We start from the raw sequence: 19,015 nt of genomic DNA, 5'->3' as shown, positions 1-19,015 counted from the left end.
GGGTTTTTTTTCTGCTCCTTTTGTTTTGACCGGATGGCATTTTTAATCTTTGTAGTCCTGATGAAGATGAGAATCCTCATCCAGACTGGGTCTGAGTGATGAAGAGGAGCCACAAAGACCCAGGCTTGTTCAGGACAAACCTGCTAGTCTTGAGTCGAGCAGAGTTTGAGGCATGATCATGGTTAGAGTCATCTGTGGTCAGTGCTGCAGCAGGTTCCTCCTGAAACTGTAACATCACTGCCCACCTCCTCTGGGTCCGTGCTCAGGGCTGGATCTGAGCTCAAGTCTTGTTTCCTGAACAACAATGACCTGGTATAATCGGTCATTTTAGGGCGGTGTCGATATTATAAATCTGTTGTAGGTGGGGGTGTGGGGCTAACTCAGGGGTGTGCACTCCTGGTCCTGGAGGTCCGCAGCCCTGCATGTTTTACTTCTTCCTCTGCTCAAACACCTGATAATGACTGAAAGGTTCTGACAGTCTGAACATTTGACTCTAATTCAGTCAAACATTTCTGCCAGTGGAGGAAGAACATTTTACTTGGTAAGATTCTTGAAAAAATTGAGTCAAATCAAGTATTTCAAGAATCTTACCAAGTAAAATGTTCTTACTCCACTGGCAGAAATGTTTGACTTAATTAGAGTCAAATTTTCAGACTAACAAGACAAATAATCTTACACATTCTGAAAACAAGATGATTATTCTTACACAATCAGTTCTTGTTTAGTAAATCAGTCTGGAAACAAGATCAAAAAGACTTTTTGGCTGATATAAGGTTTAAAACTTGGTAACGTGGACAGTTTTTGCAGTGTAGAAGCTAAAAATAACAAAACGTTTGCTAAAGGTTGGAAAAATGCTACCTAAAAGTGACAACAGGTTAGCTTAAAGCTAAAGCAGAAATAGATTTATTACAGAATAAGCAGAAAGCTAAGTGGTTAAAATACCACAAAGTATCTAGAAGTAGTAAAACTACATAAAAGTGGGAAAATAAAAATATAAAACTGCTTAATGAAGAATAATAGTACTGTGTGTTTTTATTTTATTATTAATATTCCTCTTTTTATATTTGAGATATTTCCTTGTTCCTTCTTAGTGGACTCTTTGTTTCAGAGCTGTGATCAGATCAGTTTTTCAGCGCCACAAAGCGTGACACAAAGAGAGCAGACTTCCTAAAACCAGCTGTCCTGTGTCTCTCCACATTTAGAGGTGCGCAGACGAGGCTCGAAGGACCTTCTGAAAGTGTGCGTGCTGCTGGACCGAGGTCAGAAAGAGGGCAAGGAAGAGGAGGGAACGCCGCCGTCGCCCAACATCTACGACACGCCCTACGAGGACGGACTGGAGGGCGACAGCGAGGGGGTGTGGATCCCCGTCACCCGACCGGAGTCTGACGTCCGGCCGGCTGGGGAGTACGAACTGCCCTGGGAGTGGAGGAAGGAGGACATCGTCAGAGCTTTGTCAGGTAGAGAAAAGAAGCAGTGGGTGGAGAGAGGATGCACAAAGTTTCATTTCTTTACTTTGTTTGCTTTAGAGAGGAAACAAAAACCAGAATGAGTTTGCACATTTACTTTAGCGGCTCTGCTTTGATAGGATTTTACTTTGAAATGTCTCCTGTCCTGCTTCCTGCAGCTCAGTTTGAGGCGGTGGATTGTTCTGCCAGCAAAGAGAACATTTCAACAACGTCTCGTCAGCAGCAACAAACCCTGAGGCAGAGGAACTGGAGCCACAAAACCTTAGTCTCAACTTCTCCATCAACCTCCACTTCCTCCTCCTTTCCATCCTCTCCTATTCTTAAACTGTCACCCCTCACCTCTGCCTCGTACCCCACGCTCAAACCTCCACCCCTCTCGCCCTCCTCCAGCCCCACCAAGCTCTCCCCTCCCTCTCCTACCTCCCCCGTCGCTCCACTGGAGGGGGAGACAGTGAAAATGGACTCCGGCCTGCCTCTGGAGAAGCAAAGGTAACAATCCTGTCTGAGCTTACAGAGCTCCACTTCTTCCTGCTCCTCACTCCTCCTCGACTAAAACCAGAAGAGAAGACATGAGATGAACGATATGATCAGAATATTTCTGCCACGAGCTTTAAAACGGTCAGGTTATGTCTCATTTTACTGACTTAGGTTGGACTTTGGAAGAAGGTGTCGACACTTTAACACTCCTTCTGCACACTTAGTTTCAGTGTAAAGTCTTTATTCATTTCATTAAAACAAAACAATAATTTTAAATACAATACACAATTAAAAGAAAAATATAAAAAGAAAAATGAGACAAAAATATACAGTATATATATGTGTGTGTGTATCAAAATCACAAATAAAATTAAATGAAAGGCAGCAGAGAGAAGAAAAAAATCTTATAATATCGGCCCCCAAAATCCCCATTTACAGAAGTTTACCAAATTTATGTTAAAAAGTTATGAACTGATCTTGATGTGGAGGTCATATGAGGTCATACAGGTTCTTATACTGTAGGTCATCAATTAAACATAATCCAATCAGCTCCAGTTTGGTTCTGCCTTAGTCTTTTAACAGACCTGTGACTGGGCATGGACCGGATACCTGTTTCACCGGATACCCTGATATGAAAAAGTCACTCAAATTTTCTGTCATACCATTCCTGCAGTATATATGTACAGTATATAAATGTGTATATATATACGTATATATATAAATGTGTGTGTGTGTGTGTGTGTGTGTATATATATATATATATATACACACACACACACACACACACACACACACACACACACACACACACACACACACACACACACACACACACACACACAGTCTGTATTTAGAGCATGCAAAATCTACTGTCTCCTCCGCTCTCRTCTCGTCCTCTCTGTGCCACAGCAGTGGGAGCAGGAGGAGAAGAAGACAGAGAGAACAACAGACACAGAGAAAGAATCAACACCAGATGCAGCAAAATGACACAGTGATAGTTTACATGTCAAAATGGTTGAAACATCAACAATGGAAGCAAGACAATAAAAAAAGCAGTAAATAACTTTTATAAGCATGATTGCAGCCAGAAGGAGCAGCGGGCTAACAACCTGAACTCCAGGAGAACCAGGAAAGCATTCTGATGTGCATCGAGATGAGGGGGGAATTTCAGCTCCAGTGCTTTTTTTAACCTTTTAAACGCAAAACAACCCTTCACCCATTTCAGTTTCAGTTTTGTAGACAATATGCTGTGTACCGGTAGTTATTTATAAGTGGCAATAGTGCACTGGAATGAGGATGCGGGACACAAGCATCAGTGCAGCATCAAGGGCTGAATTAAGCCCTGAAATATTTAAAAAAAACAGCCAAGCTATTTCAGAAAGTCAACTTTATTCTGTCACAAAATACATCCATCAAACATGTATTATTATGACAAACATGAAACCTCCCTAGAAAACGATGGTGTTGGTACTTTTTTGTATATTTTACGTAATGACAAGTGCTCTCCTAGAAGGTAACAGCCAGGATTAATAAAACTAAAGAAGTGCAGAGAGGCCTTTATAAGGACATTTTAAAATCAGCTCCAAAAGTGAGTCAAACATTGAGTTTTTACTTAAACAAGAATTTTTTTTAAAACCTAAAACCCTCATCATGAATGGTGCCGCTTGGACCCCCCCCAAACGAATGGTAAAACATTCCACCGTTTGTAGAGCTCCCACCACTGGAGATTTTAAGAAGTGAATATCACCATAAAATAAAGGCTGTTCATCCTGACGGGGAGCTGGATAACCTTTTGATGAATAACTAGTAGGGGCATTAAAATCTGACCAGAATATGTGTTTCTTGATGTTTTTATGTCCCTATTTCTGAAGTTGTAAAAAGTCACAAAGCAAAGTCTAAAGGTATTTAAAAGCCTGGATTTCACACATTAATTATTTTTAATATATGAATGTACATTTACGGTTTCACTTTGTTTCACCAGCTGACGTTTCATGCACCGACACAATTAAATCAAATTTTGGGCACCCCTGATATAAAAATACAGCTAAGTAAAATGCTTTTTAGGGGGCACACTTAGTACCTTGGAGCAAACTGTAAAAGTTAAGCCATCTTCAGTACTTCTGAAMTGATGTGATCCTGAAGATGAGGAGGGAACATACCTTCAGACACAAATATGATTCAGACTCCAGAAAAGACTTATAGGTGCTTCCCCTACAGTCAAAAAATTGTTAAAAAATACATTGTCATTACAAGAGCTAAGTGTTGTCAAATAGTTAAAATGTTGCTAAAATGTAAGTGTTTATTCTATCTATCAGGATAAACAAAGTCTTCACTGGAAATTTACATTTCTGGTCCTGGATTGTCTTTATAAACTGCAGCAAACCATTTCATTTCTCTTTTCTTTACAAAAGTTTGTTAAAATATAATCTCAAACCTTTGCTAAATTTTTAATGTACCCCAACTGAAGAAGCTTCACTACACTTTCTAGCCAGGTCTGAGACACTTTTCTTCCATTTCTGTGTGATTTATATAACGAGCAAAGACAGCACGAGGGATTTCATGTTGACTTACTGCCGGTGTGCCTTTGAGACAGCAGSAGAGGTAGTCACAGAGCTGAGTTGGCAGGTAAGCTTGGAATAAAGGTGGCACCATCAAGGAGGCCTCTTTAAAAAGCTTGTTTTTGTGGCCATTTTGCTGAACTCTACAGCAAACAAGGCCTTTGGTTTTGTTCATTGTTCTGTCGTGCCTCTCAAGCAGTTTGCAGTCCTTGTCAGAGGTCTTTTGGCCACACAGACAGAGTGGGGCGTTACCCTGATGATGACATCACACACAAACTATTGAGGCTGAGATCCTTTGTTTATCATCTATTGTGTTTCCAGCTGATAAGGAAGTGACTTGCAGCGGGTTTTTGTGTTGCACAGTGAAAGAATCTTCACTGTTTGGCACAAAGCTTTAAAAGATAACATCTAGACCAGCTGGCCTTAGAGACAGAAAGACAAACAGCATGAGAGAGGGGTGTGTGGAGGGGGTGCTGCCTTTTTTCTGGACGGTGTCTATTGATCGCCACCCGGCACAAATCACCACAACTTTAGCAAATTGCTATTGAGAAGTGACCTGTAATGCAATCACTGGCCAATCCGGGGTCTTGGCTGCCATCAATTATTAAAAGCTGCCGGGGTCGGGCCTGCTATCCCGTCTGAGTGGGAGCATTGTGCCATTATCACATCTGTCGGGCCACCAGCTCACCAGCTGCTTCAGCGTGGTTGGGAATGCGATTTCTGTATGCCACTTCTCGCTGCGTCGAGAATATCAGACGCCATGGGCCAAACAAAGAAATTACAAGGGCTTTATCAAATATTCCAGTGGCTACAGTGGAAATGAGGTGGCCAAGGTCACGAAATAAAATAGATTTTGTTGTTTTTATTCCAGCTTTGTAAAGAATACAGGGTTTTTTGTCTCTTGTAACAACTTTAGAAAACAACGTGAATATTGCAGCAACATGTCTCAGTTTTAAAGGGGTTTGATGCAGGAAACACATCTGTGGGAGACGTTTTTCACTTCAAACCTGCCCAAGATTTCTATTTTCTAATCGTTTTGTTGTTGTGTTTTCTCACTGTGCTACATGATTACCTCTATACACTTTTTGAATAGTTGTGATGAGCTATGATGAAGACAAAGGGAATTTCTCTGAATTAACATTGTAATAATTTTCTRGATTGTTCTCATAATAAAGGCTTTTGTTTAAACTGGTTTRYGCATTACATGTTTCAGTGATCATTGTGAAATACATACAGCGTATAATYTTTCTTATCTGGTTCGGAGCTACATAAAACCCTCTTATGGTAAATCTAGAAAGTAACTTTGACACTTATCAAATGGRTTTACTTGACTTTTTTCAAAGCTACTCTTGGTAAAAAAAAAAACTTATAACTAATGTTCATTGCCTACATTAAACAACTTAAAGAGAATTTGAATGAAATGAAAGAGCTTTAAGACAACTTTCCTCAGCAACCTTTAATTTCATACCAGCGGTGGGTCGCCTTTGAAAAACCGGAGACCATTGATTAAGAGAAAGAACTTATAAAGAAAGAGAGAGAGAGATGCAGAGTATACTGGGCTTCATGCTGTTCAGTAAAAGCTGTAAGAGCCCTGTAAAGCCTCAGGGAAAAATGAGATCATTGAATGAAAATGTTCTCTGCTGTTTCAAAGCATCTGCTCTGTCCCGCACTGACAACCGAGCAAGAGACCTGGGAGTCGAACAGACATAAGAAACACTAACACTCCACGGAAAGGAAAGGTGTACTCAGTCTGAGGCATAATGTGCTCCCATGATCCATAAAACAACACTTTATTAGATAAATAGACTGTAAGTGTGACTGATTTATAGCATTTTATTGTTTCCAGCTCTCTTTTTCTCTGTACTTTGACATTTAATGTGCATGGTAAATTATCAGAACAGGATACAATAAAAAAGGAAGAAAAAAAATCTGAGAACGCTGCACTTACTGTTATGGAAAAAACACACACACTCTGTTCGTCTGATGGGTCACAAAGCTTAAAAGGGGCAAACAGATATGGCAGTGTGACATAAAAATATTCTGAGGGGGGAGAAAAATGTGATATTTCAAAGCAGCTGGAGTCAGGCGAACTCAATGCAGCAGCAGGAGGTAAAAGTGTGACAATAGCAGAACGACGATGAAAAGCAGCTTATAGAGATGCTTAAACCTGTGAACTATGCGTCTGTCTCCYCAGCAACAGCCATAGCTGCTGCTGGCTTTATAGCAGGATGGAAGTGCAGTGCTTTTGGGGAGGGGGGTTTATGAAACAACTCCAGTCTTGCAAGAATTGGATGGCTGATTTCTGTGCATTCAGGCAATAATTTGGACTTCACAAAGAAAGGTTTCACTCAAAGCTTTCTCTCCCCCAAAAATTGACTTTTAACTGTAAGCGGATTTTTTTAACCATTTCTTATGCTGGTAAGTACATTCTGGAGTCCTGCATGCTTGAAGTGACATTAAGACGTAAATGCTCAGTGGGGCGGGCCTTAAAAATAAATAAATAAAAAGCAGATGATTTCAGTTTGACAAAGACTTGCACCAGCAATGAATTAAAAAGACTAACACCTGGTGAGTTCTGCACAGGATGTTTTTTTAAGTTCAGATTTTGGAGTATCATTGCATCTCCAAAGTCAAATCTTTCCCATTTAAATGAGATTACATTAAAAACTGGGTTATCACTGTGACACCGGATGCACCACACTTTTAAAAGGTGCATAATTTCACATATGGATCATCAATCTATTGACCCAGAGGGTAGCATCCGCCACTTGTAAAATTAATTGGCTTATTGGACTATAGTGAACTGCAGCCTCGAGGCAGATGAATCATTCTCATTTGTACAATCTGCTCAAACTCCAATTGGCAATGGGAGGTTGGAACATCAGGCCTGAAGCCTAATGATAATGGGAGCATTCAGACTTTATATGACAAGGGATGGTGTGTTGGCTTGTAATGACGGTACAATTACAGCACCATTCATGTTTTAAACCTCACAGGGGTTTAACCAAAGCTTTCATACACGGTCAAAATTATGTTGACGTCTAACAACTCAAACAAGATTACTGAAAATCCCGTTCAAGCATTCCTGTTATGCAAAGTGGATCTTCCTTTATGTTTGCGTTTAAGCACTTAATGTCTTAAAAAGATATGGGGCTCTGTAGTGTTGAAGAAAACAACATAATATGATGCAACCATGTTGGGAGACAAAGTGTTTATAGCTGTGCGGAACAGCTGTATTTCACAGTGAGACACGAAGTCAAAAAGTGGTGTGAGATGCAAGAACAGTTTACATACAGAGAGCAGTGTTGGATATTTTATATAGAAATGGCAAAAAAGGCCTGTGGATCTCTGCTATTTTCCCTTGCAAGAATATTTGAGGGTGAATGAAGTTTGTCCAACCAGAATACATGTTTGTTGACCTGGAGAAGGCTTAGGATGATGCCCCTTGTGATGTCTTTTGGGCTGTACTTCAGGAGAACGGGGTCTTGAGGGCCCTACTGAAGACCATTCTGTCCCAGTACAATAAGAGTGAATGTTTGTATTTCTGGTAAATGATAAGACTGATTTTCACTAAGGCTGTGTCCAATTTCAGGGGCTGCATCCTTCAAAGGTCCTTGGTCGACTATGAAGACCGGAAAAAAGTGGCTGTGAATTTGGATGGCCTGGCCATCAGCTTTATTGTCACCCTTACCCAAATGACAAAAGCATTAAAGTGCCTGTGACATCAAATTCTTGTAATAAGTATGAATGCATTTTTGGAAACAGGACGCTGATAAAATATTGCAAAAAAATTTCACATCAGTGAGATGAACGTCTGTTGAGATATTTGCATGCGAAGTAACAGGAAGTGATGTCAAAGGGGAATGTCTGCATGTGAACAGAGATTTGCTACAATAACAATCCAGATTGTAGACAAAAATCTGATTTTTATTTAGATTATTTTGACTCAAGACAGAAATAACATTTCTATAAACAAAGACCAGAGTTTTCTTTCTAAAAGAGTTCTCGTTTGAGGTCACTTCCTGTTTCACTTTTAACTGAGCCTAGTTCAAAAGAAAATGCCAATTATGCGACAAAATGGTTAAAATTGTGTGTATTTTGTCAAGTTTCTTAAATATAAAGATCTTTTTTTTACTTTTTGTATTTGAAGGATAAGCATGTCACAGGCACTTTAACAACACAACCGTTTTAAACTTTTAATTTTTATGTCGCCAGATTTTTATTTAAAATTGTTCAAATTAGGACAGCTGTTTGTCTGTCGGCCTTTGAAGGATGCAGCCCCTGAATTTGGACACAGTCTAAGTGTTGGGTTACACCAGAATTGCTCTATATTGTTATCTGTTATCTTTTGTCAGGTGCTATCTGTGAAACAACAGGGTTGGAGGGTCTTGAGATTGGGGAGCTTTGGACTGTATTGCAACTCTTTGCCTAAAAGACCACATTATTTGCAGATGATGTACTCCTCTAGACCTATATGACCCTTTTACATTTGCCCAACTCTACCCTTTCTGAGTCGGCTTGGTGTGGGTTCATTGTCTACATTGGGCAGTTCCACTCACCTGCCCAGCTGAGGTTCCAAGAGAGATGTGCCTTTTGAAATTATTATTTACTTAAAGAAAATACAAAACAAAATGTGATACTAAGTGAAGGTGCAGCCTTTTCTGTGGTCTTTGGTTGAAGACAGAATTCAGATAGAGGTAGACAAAAAAAGGACTCAATTTCTAAGCTTCAACCATCAGAGAAAAAGGGTGGATTTCAACTCAATCACAGCATTTTTGCTAACGGTGTCAGAGAATGGTGAATGTTTTGTGACATTATTTCTCTTTCACTTGCTTATTAATCATAAATTTTGGGTGGCTGCCTTGTGACAACCCACCTACCTCGAGGCAACTCTGTAAAACTATTGAGACCATGCATAACTGAGTAAGGTCAGTATAGGACAAAGTGAGTTTTGCTGAGAATGGACAACGTAAAAGTGACGTTAGTTGAGACCTCCAGCATGCAATGATAAGGGTGGATCAACTCGAAGATAGAAATGAACTTCTGCCACAAGTGAATCTGTTCAAGAACCTCCGAGTCTTACTTAAGAGTGGGGTTAGAACAGAGTGGGAGACTGGTAGGTGGATTGGGACYAGTCAAGTAATGGTTAAGAAGAGCTAAGGTGAAGGGAAAATGCTCATCTTTTTGTGAGGAGCTTAAAGTTAAGTTGCTGCTTTTCCACAATGAAAAGAGACACTTGGTATCTCCTAATGGGCAGCACGACGGCTCAGTGGTTAGCACCAAGGCCTCACAGCAAGAAGGTCCTGGGTTCGATCCCCGGTTCAGACCTGGGGTCTTTCTGTGCAGAGTTTACATGTTCTCCTCGTGCTTGCATGGGTTTTCTCCAGGTACTCCGGTTTCCCCCACAACACAAAAACATGTACAATAGGCTGCCTTCAGGTCCAGGCCGCCTTTGAAAAAGAGACCTGCAATCTGAATGGGACTTGCCTGGTTAAATAATGATAAATAAATAATGTTGCCTTCTGAACATCTTCTAAGGGAGATGTCTCAGAAATGTTCCATTGCGAAATCTCGGACAAACCCAGCATTCCTTGGGGAGATAATAACTCAGCTGTTGCCTCTCCAACCCAGTCTTGACAAAATGGTAAAAAATTAAATGAATGAATAGATAKATAAAAACATATTTAATCTTCATGTAGCTTGACATTCATGTAAATTTAGGCCCATCGTTTGATGCTTTGAGTACATGACAAAAAGGTTTCACATGTCATTCGACAATCCAGAGAGCACTTTAAATGAGTTGAATTAAACCGTACTGACAGCTTCAGCTCATTTGGACTAGACGCTGTATAGTTCATTACACAAATCAATCATGTAATCAATCAAACCCCAAACCATAGGCAATAATCTGTTATCTGTCACTCTGTCAGCCTCCACTTAAAGCCTAAATACGGTTATCTTTTCAGTTCGTCCGAAAGACATTTGATGAGGTTGAGGTCAATGCCTCCTTACAGATCCGTTCTGCTGCTCCACTCCAGACTGTATTATTTGAGTTTGTGCTTTGTTCACAAAGGCACTGTCATGTTGAAAGAACAAAAGTGCAGCTGCTGCCAAGAGGCTGGAGCCACATTATTGCCTTGGATATAATCAGCATATAATTGTATGCTTTAGCATTATGATAACCCTTTACTGGAATTGGCCAGTCTAATCTAAATCACAAAAGGCCCCCAAACCAAAGGTGCACAAAACCACAGCAATAAGCCACATTTTGTATGTAATATGACAAAAATGAGTCCCTTTATAGGGTTTTAAAGGGAAACTTAGCTGAAATAATGAATTGTGATGGGTTTATCCACAAACAGTGTTTTCAAAAAGTCTTTTGTCCTGCTGCTGTCCYTTAAGGTGGACCCATAAGAATTTTTTAATGCAGCCTTATGACCTGCCAGATTCACCCTCGTTTAGAAATGGTTTTAACACAAAAACTGTTACCCAGACCACTGCTAGCTCGTGCAGTTTGTAATTTTTTTATTTGACGTATCGTATGTGTTTGAAAAATCTACACATCTTTGTCAAAAGTCTGCATATAGATTTTGAAAGTTGGAGTCGTTTTAGTTCAAYTTTGCTTGTGGTCTACTCCAGTTCCCTGTCAGTGATTGTGTATTCATTAGGTGGAACACATTATGTGGCAAATGGTTTTCTTTTAGATCAGGGTGATTAGGATAGTTGATGAGGTGAAGGCTCAGGGGGAGAGAGAGAGGGAGAGAGGGAGGAGAAGCTCCACAGTCCGCGGCATTAGTCACAATCGACGTGAAGCTATGCCTCCTGAACATGGCACAACTAATCTAAAACCTACAAGTAAGGAGTGATTTGGTGTACTTTTGCACGCTGAGGGGAAAACAAATCATAACTGAACACCTCCTAATACCCCCTCTCCCCCCATTCAAACACCTTTTCACCCACTTCACCTGGGGAGCCTGGCAGTTATTGACCAATGAGGGTGACTTATTGAGAAAAAGCTGCCATGAAACTGGGTCGCAGGATTCCAATCAATGCCATGGATTTCTTGCCCTGGCATTATCTCAACTGAGTGAAGGGGGTGGGGGTAAGAAAAGAAAGAAAGAAAGAAACAGACACAAATGAGTCGGTACYGAGGCACCTCATCTATACCTCTCCCACTCCCTCCATCCACCCACTCACCCCAGCCTGCCTTCAAACACGCCTTCCACTTTCTTCTCTCCTGCTATTCATTTGCTGTCCTGTCTTTTCTTTAGTTTGTTTGCCCCCAGGCTGAAAACATTTTGTGTGTGTGTGTGTGTGTGTGTGTGTGTGTGTGTGTGTGTGTGTGTGTGNCCCATATTTTTGGCACAAATGGAACCCCATACCCACCAGAATTTATCATATTATGTTGCAGTTGAGTAGGTTTGGGTTTAAAGCTGTAAAGGTTTAAATATGGCTCCTGCCTGCAGTTTGAGTCTGAATACTTCATGTTGTTGTTGTTTCACATCAAACATGCGAGTCTCATTTCTCCCTTTTAATCCATCACTACTTGTTGTTTTTACATATCATGTACTCAGTGTGTGACTGAACTCCAGATGTCACTGTACTATATGTTAATAATCTACTGTCCCTCTGCCCCCCCCCCCCCCCAAGCTGGTACCACGGCAGTGTGAGTCGGCAGCAGGCTGAGGCTCAGCTGCAGCGCTGCAGGGAGGCCAGCTTCCTGGTGAGAGACAGCGAATCAGGAACCAGCAAATACTCCATCGCTCTGAAGTGAGTGTGTGAGTGTGTGTGTGTGTGTGTGTGTGTGTGTACGCGCCCTGAAATGACGCATTGATTCACAGTGTTCTATATTTTCTCATCTGGCTCACTATTACAGTGAGAGTCAATCAACGCCATATTTCTCTCCCTCTCTGCCTCTCTCTTTCACGTTCCCCCTCTTTCTTTCCTCCCGTCTTTTCTCTTTCTTTGAGGATTACAGTGTCGTGTGGTTGAATGGGAGCGTTTACGAGGAGTGTTGTGTTGCAGTTACAAGAGACGGGTGAGGAATATGAGCGTGCTGGGAGTATCTGCGGTGTGTTTTGCACTGTACCTGTGTGTTTTCTAACATGGAACGGGCCACTGAGCGTTCAGGACTGCAGGCTACTGAGTAGGGCATGTGCCAGTTCTCTGACCTTTACATTGACAATTTGTTTGGGAGGATGCCAGATCTGTTTTTATTGTACTTTTTTTTTTAGCTTTTTATTTTTGCGATTTGACTTCTTGTGCGGGAGGATGTGTTGCAGCACTTGCTATCTTTACAATTCCKCCCTGTGACCCACACAAGCACACACAAATGTGTTCACAAAAACACGTCCACCCACTTGTGAGAACATCTTTCCGGAATCAATGAAGGAGCTTTTTCAGTGTTTCTTGCTGTAGTTTTAAAACAGGAGTGAAGATTTTAACAACAACAGTAAAGATCTGGAAATCAACAATTTGGACTGACTGTTTTACTGTAGGTCTGTTCATGAATCATAAAAACAATGAATTACATTTAATAATGAGAATACAGTCTCTCTTTTAACCCAACAAAACAAATTTGTGACAGCTTTTTAACATATAGAGCAGCCAGAGGAGCTTGAAGTGATGTTTCATATCTTTTAATTAGGGGTGCAACGATGCAGGAAATTCATGGTTCAGTTTGGCTCGATACTTTAGTCTGACAGTTCGATATTTTTTTTGATACAAAAAAGAGAAATTTCCATGCCCTTTTAAACTTGTAATTTCTTTAAATTAATTATGAAAATTTGTTTAACCTCAAAAGTACAGTTTTTWAATTAAATGTTGCTGAAACAGCAAGTTTCTCAGTGGARCTGCYCTCAAAAATGCAGCCTAGGTGGAGTAGTCGAACACAGATCCACTGATCCTTCAACACAGAGCAGCTTCAGAAGACAAGTTGATAAAGTAAATTTAAAAAATCTGTATTGTTCGATACAACACTGTTCGATACGGTTCGATATGGTTCGATACAGGTTCATGTATTGTTGCACCCCTACTTTTAAAATGTTTTGTGGGCAGGTTGTGAACAATCAACATCTTACCTGTTGTAGATAGCTTTTTGAATTACTTCACTTCAGAGAATAAAGTTTAATTCTGACCATACCGGTGAGCCAATGGGTACTTGTAACAGTTAAAACCAAAAAGGATAGCTACCATTTTTAAACAACTCAAATAATATTAATAAAAAGAAATCACAGTGATTTTCGTGATTGCTATTTTATAAATCTTTTTATCATTGTCATATTTACATTATACAGAAATATCAATATAATTCTGCTGGGATCACTGGAAGAGTTACAGCTAACTTTTACTGCCTGCACTTGTAAAAGCCACACAATATGAAATGGACAGTAATGTAAAGTTTTATGAAACACTGAAATTATTTTGTAATTTCATATTTTTTAAGACAACAGTAATGCACTTTGTTCTTTCCCCACTCATACTCTCTATCAGCTCATCCATCTGGTCTGAAGTAGAATTTATATTCTGAACTAAGTTGGATTAAAAAGCTAATAGTCTCAATGCTTAAAATTATCCATTTTGTTCCATGTGCATCTTGGCATGTATTACGTTCTGCAATCTTTGTCCTATTTTAACAAATTATATATCAAAATCTTCAGCTCCTTCAGGACATTGACTTTTGGTATTTCAGCAGTTTATATTTTACTAGATATTTTGCATTTTTGGACATTTCTTTTTCTCATTAAAAATAAATAGAGCCTAATTTAACATCCATAAAACCCTTCAAAGCTGTAAACGTTTACACCCCTTTTTACCATTTGTTCTGGTTCTGCCTTTTTTAAACTTATTTGTGCTAGTTACAGTTTCTTTCAGATTTTTTCTTTGGTAACTTTAGCTTTTTCTGATTTCAGATATTTGTATGTTCTTTTTGCAATTTTCTGTTTCTTTCTGTTAAATTAAGCCTTTTTATGCTTCTTTCAGCCATTTTTTTGCAATTTAATCTACTTTTTTTTGCTATTTTAGCATTTTTCAGCTAAATTCACTTTTCAGTGATAGTTTCAGGTTCTTAATGCATAATTTAGCAAACATGCTGTTTTGCTTCTTTGTGCTAGATTTAGCTTTTTTAGGTACTTTTAAGCTACTTTTTTGCTTATTTCAGCTTTTTTTAACATCAAATTAGATTTTTTAGTGAAATTTTGTTTTTTTCTTCTGCAAAAATACAAGTAAAAAAATTCTTAGCATTAAAGCATTCAAGCCACACATTCAAAGCAAATGCAAATTAATTAGTTACAACTGGTAAGATAATAATTGTTCATAAACTTTAAACAAAATCTCATTTCAAAAATATTTGACCCTTAAAATGCGAAGCCTGATCGTTGTGTTTCCAGTGTGTGGGAAGTCACACACACTGGAAATTCAAAAGTAAAAAGCACAGATTGATGCACATTTTTATTCTTTTGGTCACTGGCCAAAGCTAATAACTGGATGTGAGGGTTGGAACATAAACCAACTGGTTATTCACAGAGATTCTTCGGGGACACAGCCATAAGCAAAGTCCACAAAGCACACGTGGGCAGAATGATAAAACCCCCCAATATACCCTGAGCAACTCTGCAAGGGTAGAGTTAGTGTTCCAGGGGTGTGCAGGAATCTGTATTTCTCCTCCTGAAGTTTAATAAAATTCAGAAATAAACTTTTTTTTGGCAGTTGAGAACTGTGGTACTACAGCAATACCAGTGTGAGGCTACTGTTGCATAAAACAATGCTGGTGGAGATTACAAGCAAATTGAGAAACAATTAGCTTATGAAAACACTAACCTGGTCACATTGGTAATAACTACTAAAATCACACAATGGTGACATTAGCACATAGTTTTATAGTTCTGAAATAATGAGTTATAATAAAGTTTTAAGACTGAAAAAATGTCTTGGGTTTACGTCTAGATAACACACCAATCATAAAAATAATAATAATAATAATTAAAAATAATAATAAAAAAGGTTCAAATGTCCATGTCTTCATTTTAAAAGTGTACTCCAGCAGATTAAACATAAACCTGAGTGGGTACAAAGCATGCTGAGGCAGGTATGATGTGGGCGGAGGTGGGCAATAAAACAATGTGCTTGCCTAGAATACAGTTTGCAAGCTGTGCTCACAAAAATAGGCTGTGATTTTCAAAAAAACACGACTCACTGGTTGCCTGGCTTCAAACTATCAGAATTCAGTAAAATTGCTACTGAAGATTTTCCTATTTTCTCACAATTTGGAGTTGTCATTTAGTCTCCAATATTGATATACAATCCTTACATGTGTTGAATCTAAGTTATTGTGATGCAGAAAATGACGTTTTATTTTCTACTCTAGATTTGTTTTAAGCAGGATGAAGAGTATATAATGTGGTTTCTGTTAGAGAATGAGAGTTGTGGTCCTACGCGGTCCAATATCAGTATTTTTGTTTGTCACTTGTTTATCCAAAACTTCTCCTGACACAACGCACACTCAGCTGCACTCGCACGCATCCTCAGAAGGCAGCCCCTCAGAGTTTTGTCTGTCACAACATCAACAGCCTGCAGCCATGCTCGCCAGGCATTTCCACTAGGAGGTAAAATCCCCTTTTCTCTCAGCTCACCTGGCAGCCAAAAGAAAAAGGCTGGGTGGAAAACTTTAAATAGAAGTGGTGGCGAGGATCTTTGATGATGAAAGGGCACCACGACATAAAGTAAGGAGGGAGGAAGCTAAAAAATATCCAAAAAGTGTGTGTGTGTGTGGGGGGGGGGGGGGGGGATTTTAATGTATTGTTTTGGTTGTGCTGGCCTGAGAGTGAAGGACTGATAAAGGCTAAAAAAAGAGAGAAGAAGAAAAACAACAACAAAGGGGTTAAGTCGAGAGCCATAAAACGTCCCTCTCTCTTTTTCAGGGCCGAGTCCTCGCTCGGTTTCTAATGAACTCATTTATTCTGTTTGCAGGCTTCACCTCTACCAGAAACAAAAGACAGTTTACTTTTCTGCCTTCCGACGGCTCCGTTTCAAGGTTTGCTTAGCATCTGGCAATGTTTGATGGGATTACATTTATTTACTTCACAATTACCAAAAGCAAACCTTCAACTGTCCTCTGCTGGCAAAGTTATTGCTTATAAACATCTCCTTCTTCAACCAGGTTGATTATCAGTCATTGTTACCTCCTGTTTAAAGCAATAGTTCAGACCTTTTGAATTTGGGGGGGGGGGGGTGTTGGAAAGATTACAAACAATTATTTTTATATATACCTTGTTGAATAACCTCAATTTGTGGAAATACGAGTTTATTTCTGATCAGATTGACAAACCAATGTCTAATCCAAACAGGACCAAGACCAAAGTGGATTGTTACTGTTTTATGTCTAGAGATGGAGCGAAGGGCTCTTTGAATGGATCCAGATCGTGACAAGCTGTTTGTTTCATAGAGTCGTTCAATTTTGAATGAATTACGTCATCACATAGAGATTTATATCATAAATTGTTAAAGCAGAACACCCCTCCCACTTTCCCCTTGAGCTACTGCAACCCTCTGCCTGTTCTCCGTGAAAAAGTGAAGGAGCATCTATCTCTGTGGTTAGGGAGGAAAAAATAAAAGTATTACGACAAGTAAAAAGATAATGAAACAATGAACGGCTCTTGTGACTATCCACAACTCGGTTCTTATCGTTCATGGTCCAAAAGATTTGAATCGAACATTGCATCCCTACTTATGTCAGCTCTAACCTAAAAACAAAAAATGTCTCTAGTGGTTTGGCTCCTAGCTGTTAGCTTGTCATTTCAGTCAAAGTTAAACTCTTCATTTTCCAAACTGTTGCWATATAACACACTTTAACACTTTAACAATTCACAAAGTTTCCACAGAACCCCACTTCAAAAGATCTGAACTTCCACCTTAACAAGTTACGCAAAAGCTATTTCAAAATTTGCTGCTAAGCTACTATTTGAAGTCAACAAAGTCTGTTTGTTCGCAAAAGATCACATGAACCGTAATGGGCGGATTTGATTAAAATATTCAGTAGTTAATTAGATGTAGCTAAAACTGTTTAACTTTGGGATTTAGCCAATATAAGATGGTCACTACAGCAAGATGACCTTAGGAAACACTTAAATGTTTGTAATTCAGTCAAATTCATGTATATTACACTAAAATCTGATGTACTGGCCGCTGAGGGTCAGTCACAACACATACTGAGATCACGCATAATGTAAGTGTCGAAGTTTGACCAAAATAACTACAACTACTGTTTATTTCTCAGCATAGTTTAATCTCAATCTAAAACTGACATGAAAGGCGGTGGGTGATACGCATTCCTTTAAGGAACGTTAGGCTCTTAATCTTACAAAATGCTGTTTGGCTTGTACCAAAAATATTCAGACAAAAAGCAACGAAGTCAAGAATGTAAACAGGCAGCGCTTATTTTGTGAACACAAAATTCTGGTTTTGGCCAAATATTTAATCTCTCCTCCTCCTCACGTTCAGTGTGTTTCAGTCCCACCCTCCCTCCTCTCTCTCTGAATAACATGCCACTGGGAAGTAGGAGAGGAAAAAAAAAGGAGAGCACGGATCCCCACTCCTCCGCTCTTCTCGACTGCACGTCTGTGATGTCATAATCACTCACATCAAAGGCTGTGCGCTCAACACGACGACTGTCAGCTTCCCTGGAGGCGTCATTAAAAACGAACAGAGCAAACCGAGCCGGGCCTGACAGAAACGCATCAAAACTTCCTTCCGCACACCAAAGCGCAGGCACCACTCTCAAGTGCACTCACATGCCAAGCGCTCAGGTGCATGCACATACTATTAAAAAAAGTAAAAGGCACGCACTAGCACATGCAAGTGTGAAACCATAAAATTAAGTATACTAAAAAAAAAAGCCTTCAAAACTCACACATACCTTCTTCTAATGAACAAATATCTGTTTCTGTGACGGAGTCAGAACGTTCTCCATCCATCACGTATGAATAGGATCTAAGCTTTCAAATGAGCATGCTTTGCATCCAGATGCACCGTACATGAGACTAATAACATTCCCAGTGTGTGAACATCTGTTGTGGAGATGTGCTGCCGCGATGCATTCCCGAGGCCCGCTTCCCGTTTGCGTCACAATGCAGAGCGTGCACATAAACGCAGAGAGAGCCTGCATCCGTCCGCCCACCCACTTCTCATCCCGCTCTGCCTATCTCAGATGTTTGCCCACACACGCACACCCATGCACACGCGCACACACACTCACTCATTTACACAAACTGAAGGGAGGACTATAAATAGTATGCCTATGATGTGATGCTGTGTGGTTTTTCCCTATGGCTTTGTGAGTATGTGACTGTCAAAGTGAAGGGAGAGGGAGCCAGAGGAAGGCGTCTTCAAGAAAAAGACGAGCTGCGCTCATATCTGGCTTCTGTTCGACCCAGGATCAGCAGAGGTGGAGATTCCTCTTCGATCGGGAATATTTGCATGTTTATTTATTTTGGTGCCTAATCAAATCTAAGATATGTT

General features: G+C 39.8%; 2 protein-coding genes across 2 annotated transcripts in view; one reads left to right on the top strand and one right to left on the bottom strand.

The window, feature by feature from the left end:
* The window catches only part of LOC106534985 (CUGBP Elav-like family member 4), a gene marked incomplete at its 3' end in the record, with an annotated part of 54,396 nt that overhangs the window by 13,657 nt on the left and 21,724 nt on the right, over positions 1 to 19,015 (bottom strand).
* Positions 1,203 to 12,448, top strand: LOC106534986 (SH2 domain-containing adapter protein E; the record flags this gene model as incomplete). The annotated part of the gene is given in 3 exon segments (XM_014031822.1): positions 1,203 to 1,457; positions 1,625 to 1,955; positions 12,152 to 12,448. Coding segments are annotated over 3 exon segments (710 nt in total), but the record flags the coding sequence as incomplete, so codon positions are not given.

Source organism: Austrofundulus limnaeus, unplaced genomic scaffold (genome assembly GCF_001266775.1).
Source record: "Austrofundulus limnaeus strain Quisiro unplaced genomic scaffold, Austrofundulus_limnaeus-1.0 Scaffold1328, whole genome shotgun sequence".
NCBI classification, from domain to species: domain Eukaryota; kingdom Metazoa; phylum Chordata; class Actinopteri; order Cyprinodontiformes; family Rivulidae; genus Austrofundulus; species Austrofundulus limnaeus.
The sequence above is the reverse complement of the archived record's forward strand: the minus strand, read 5'-3'. Positions and strand labels throughout refer to the sequence as shown.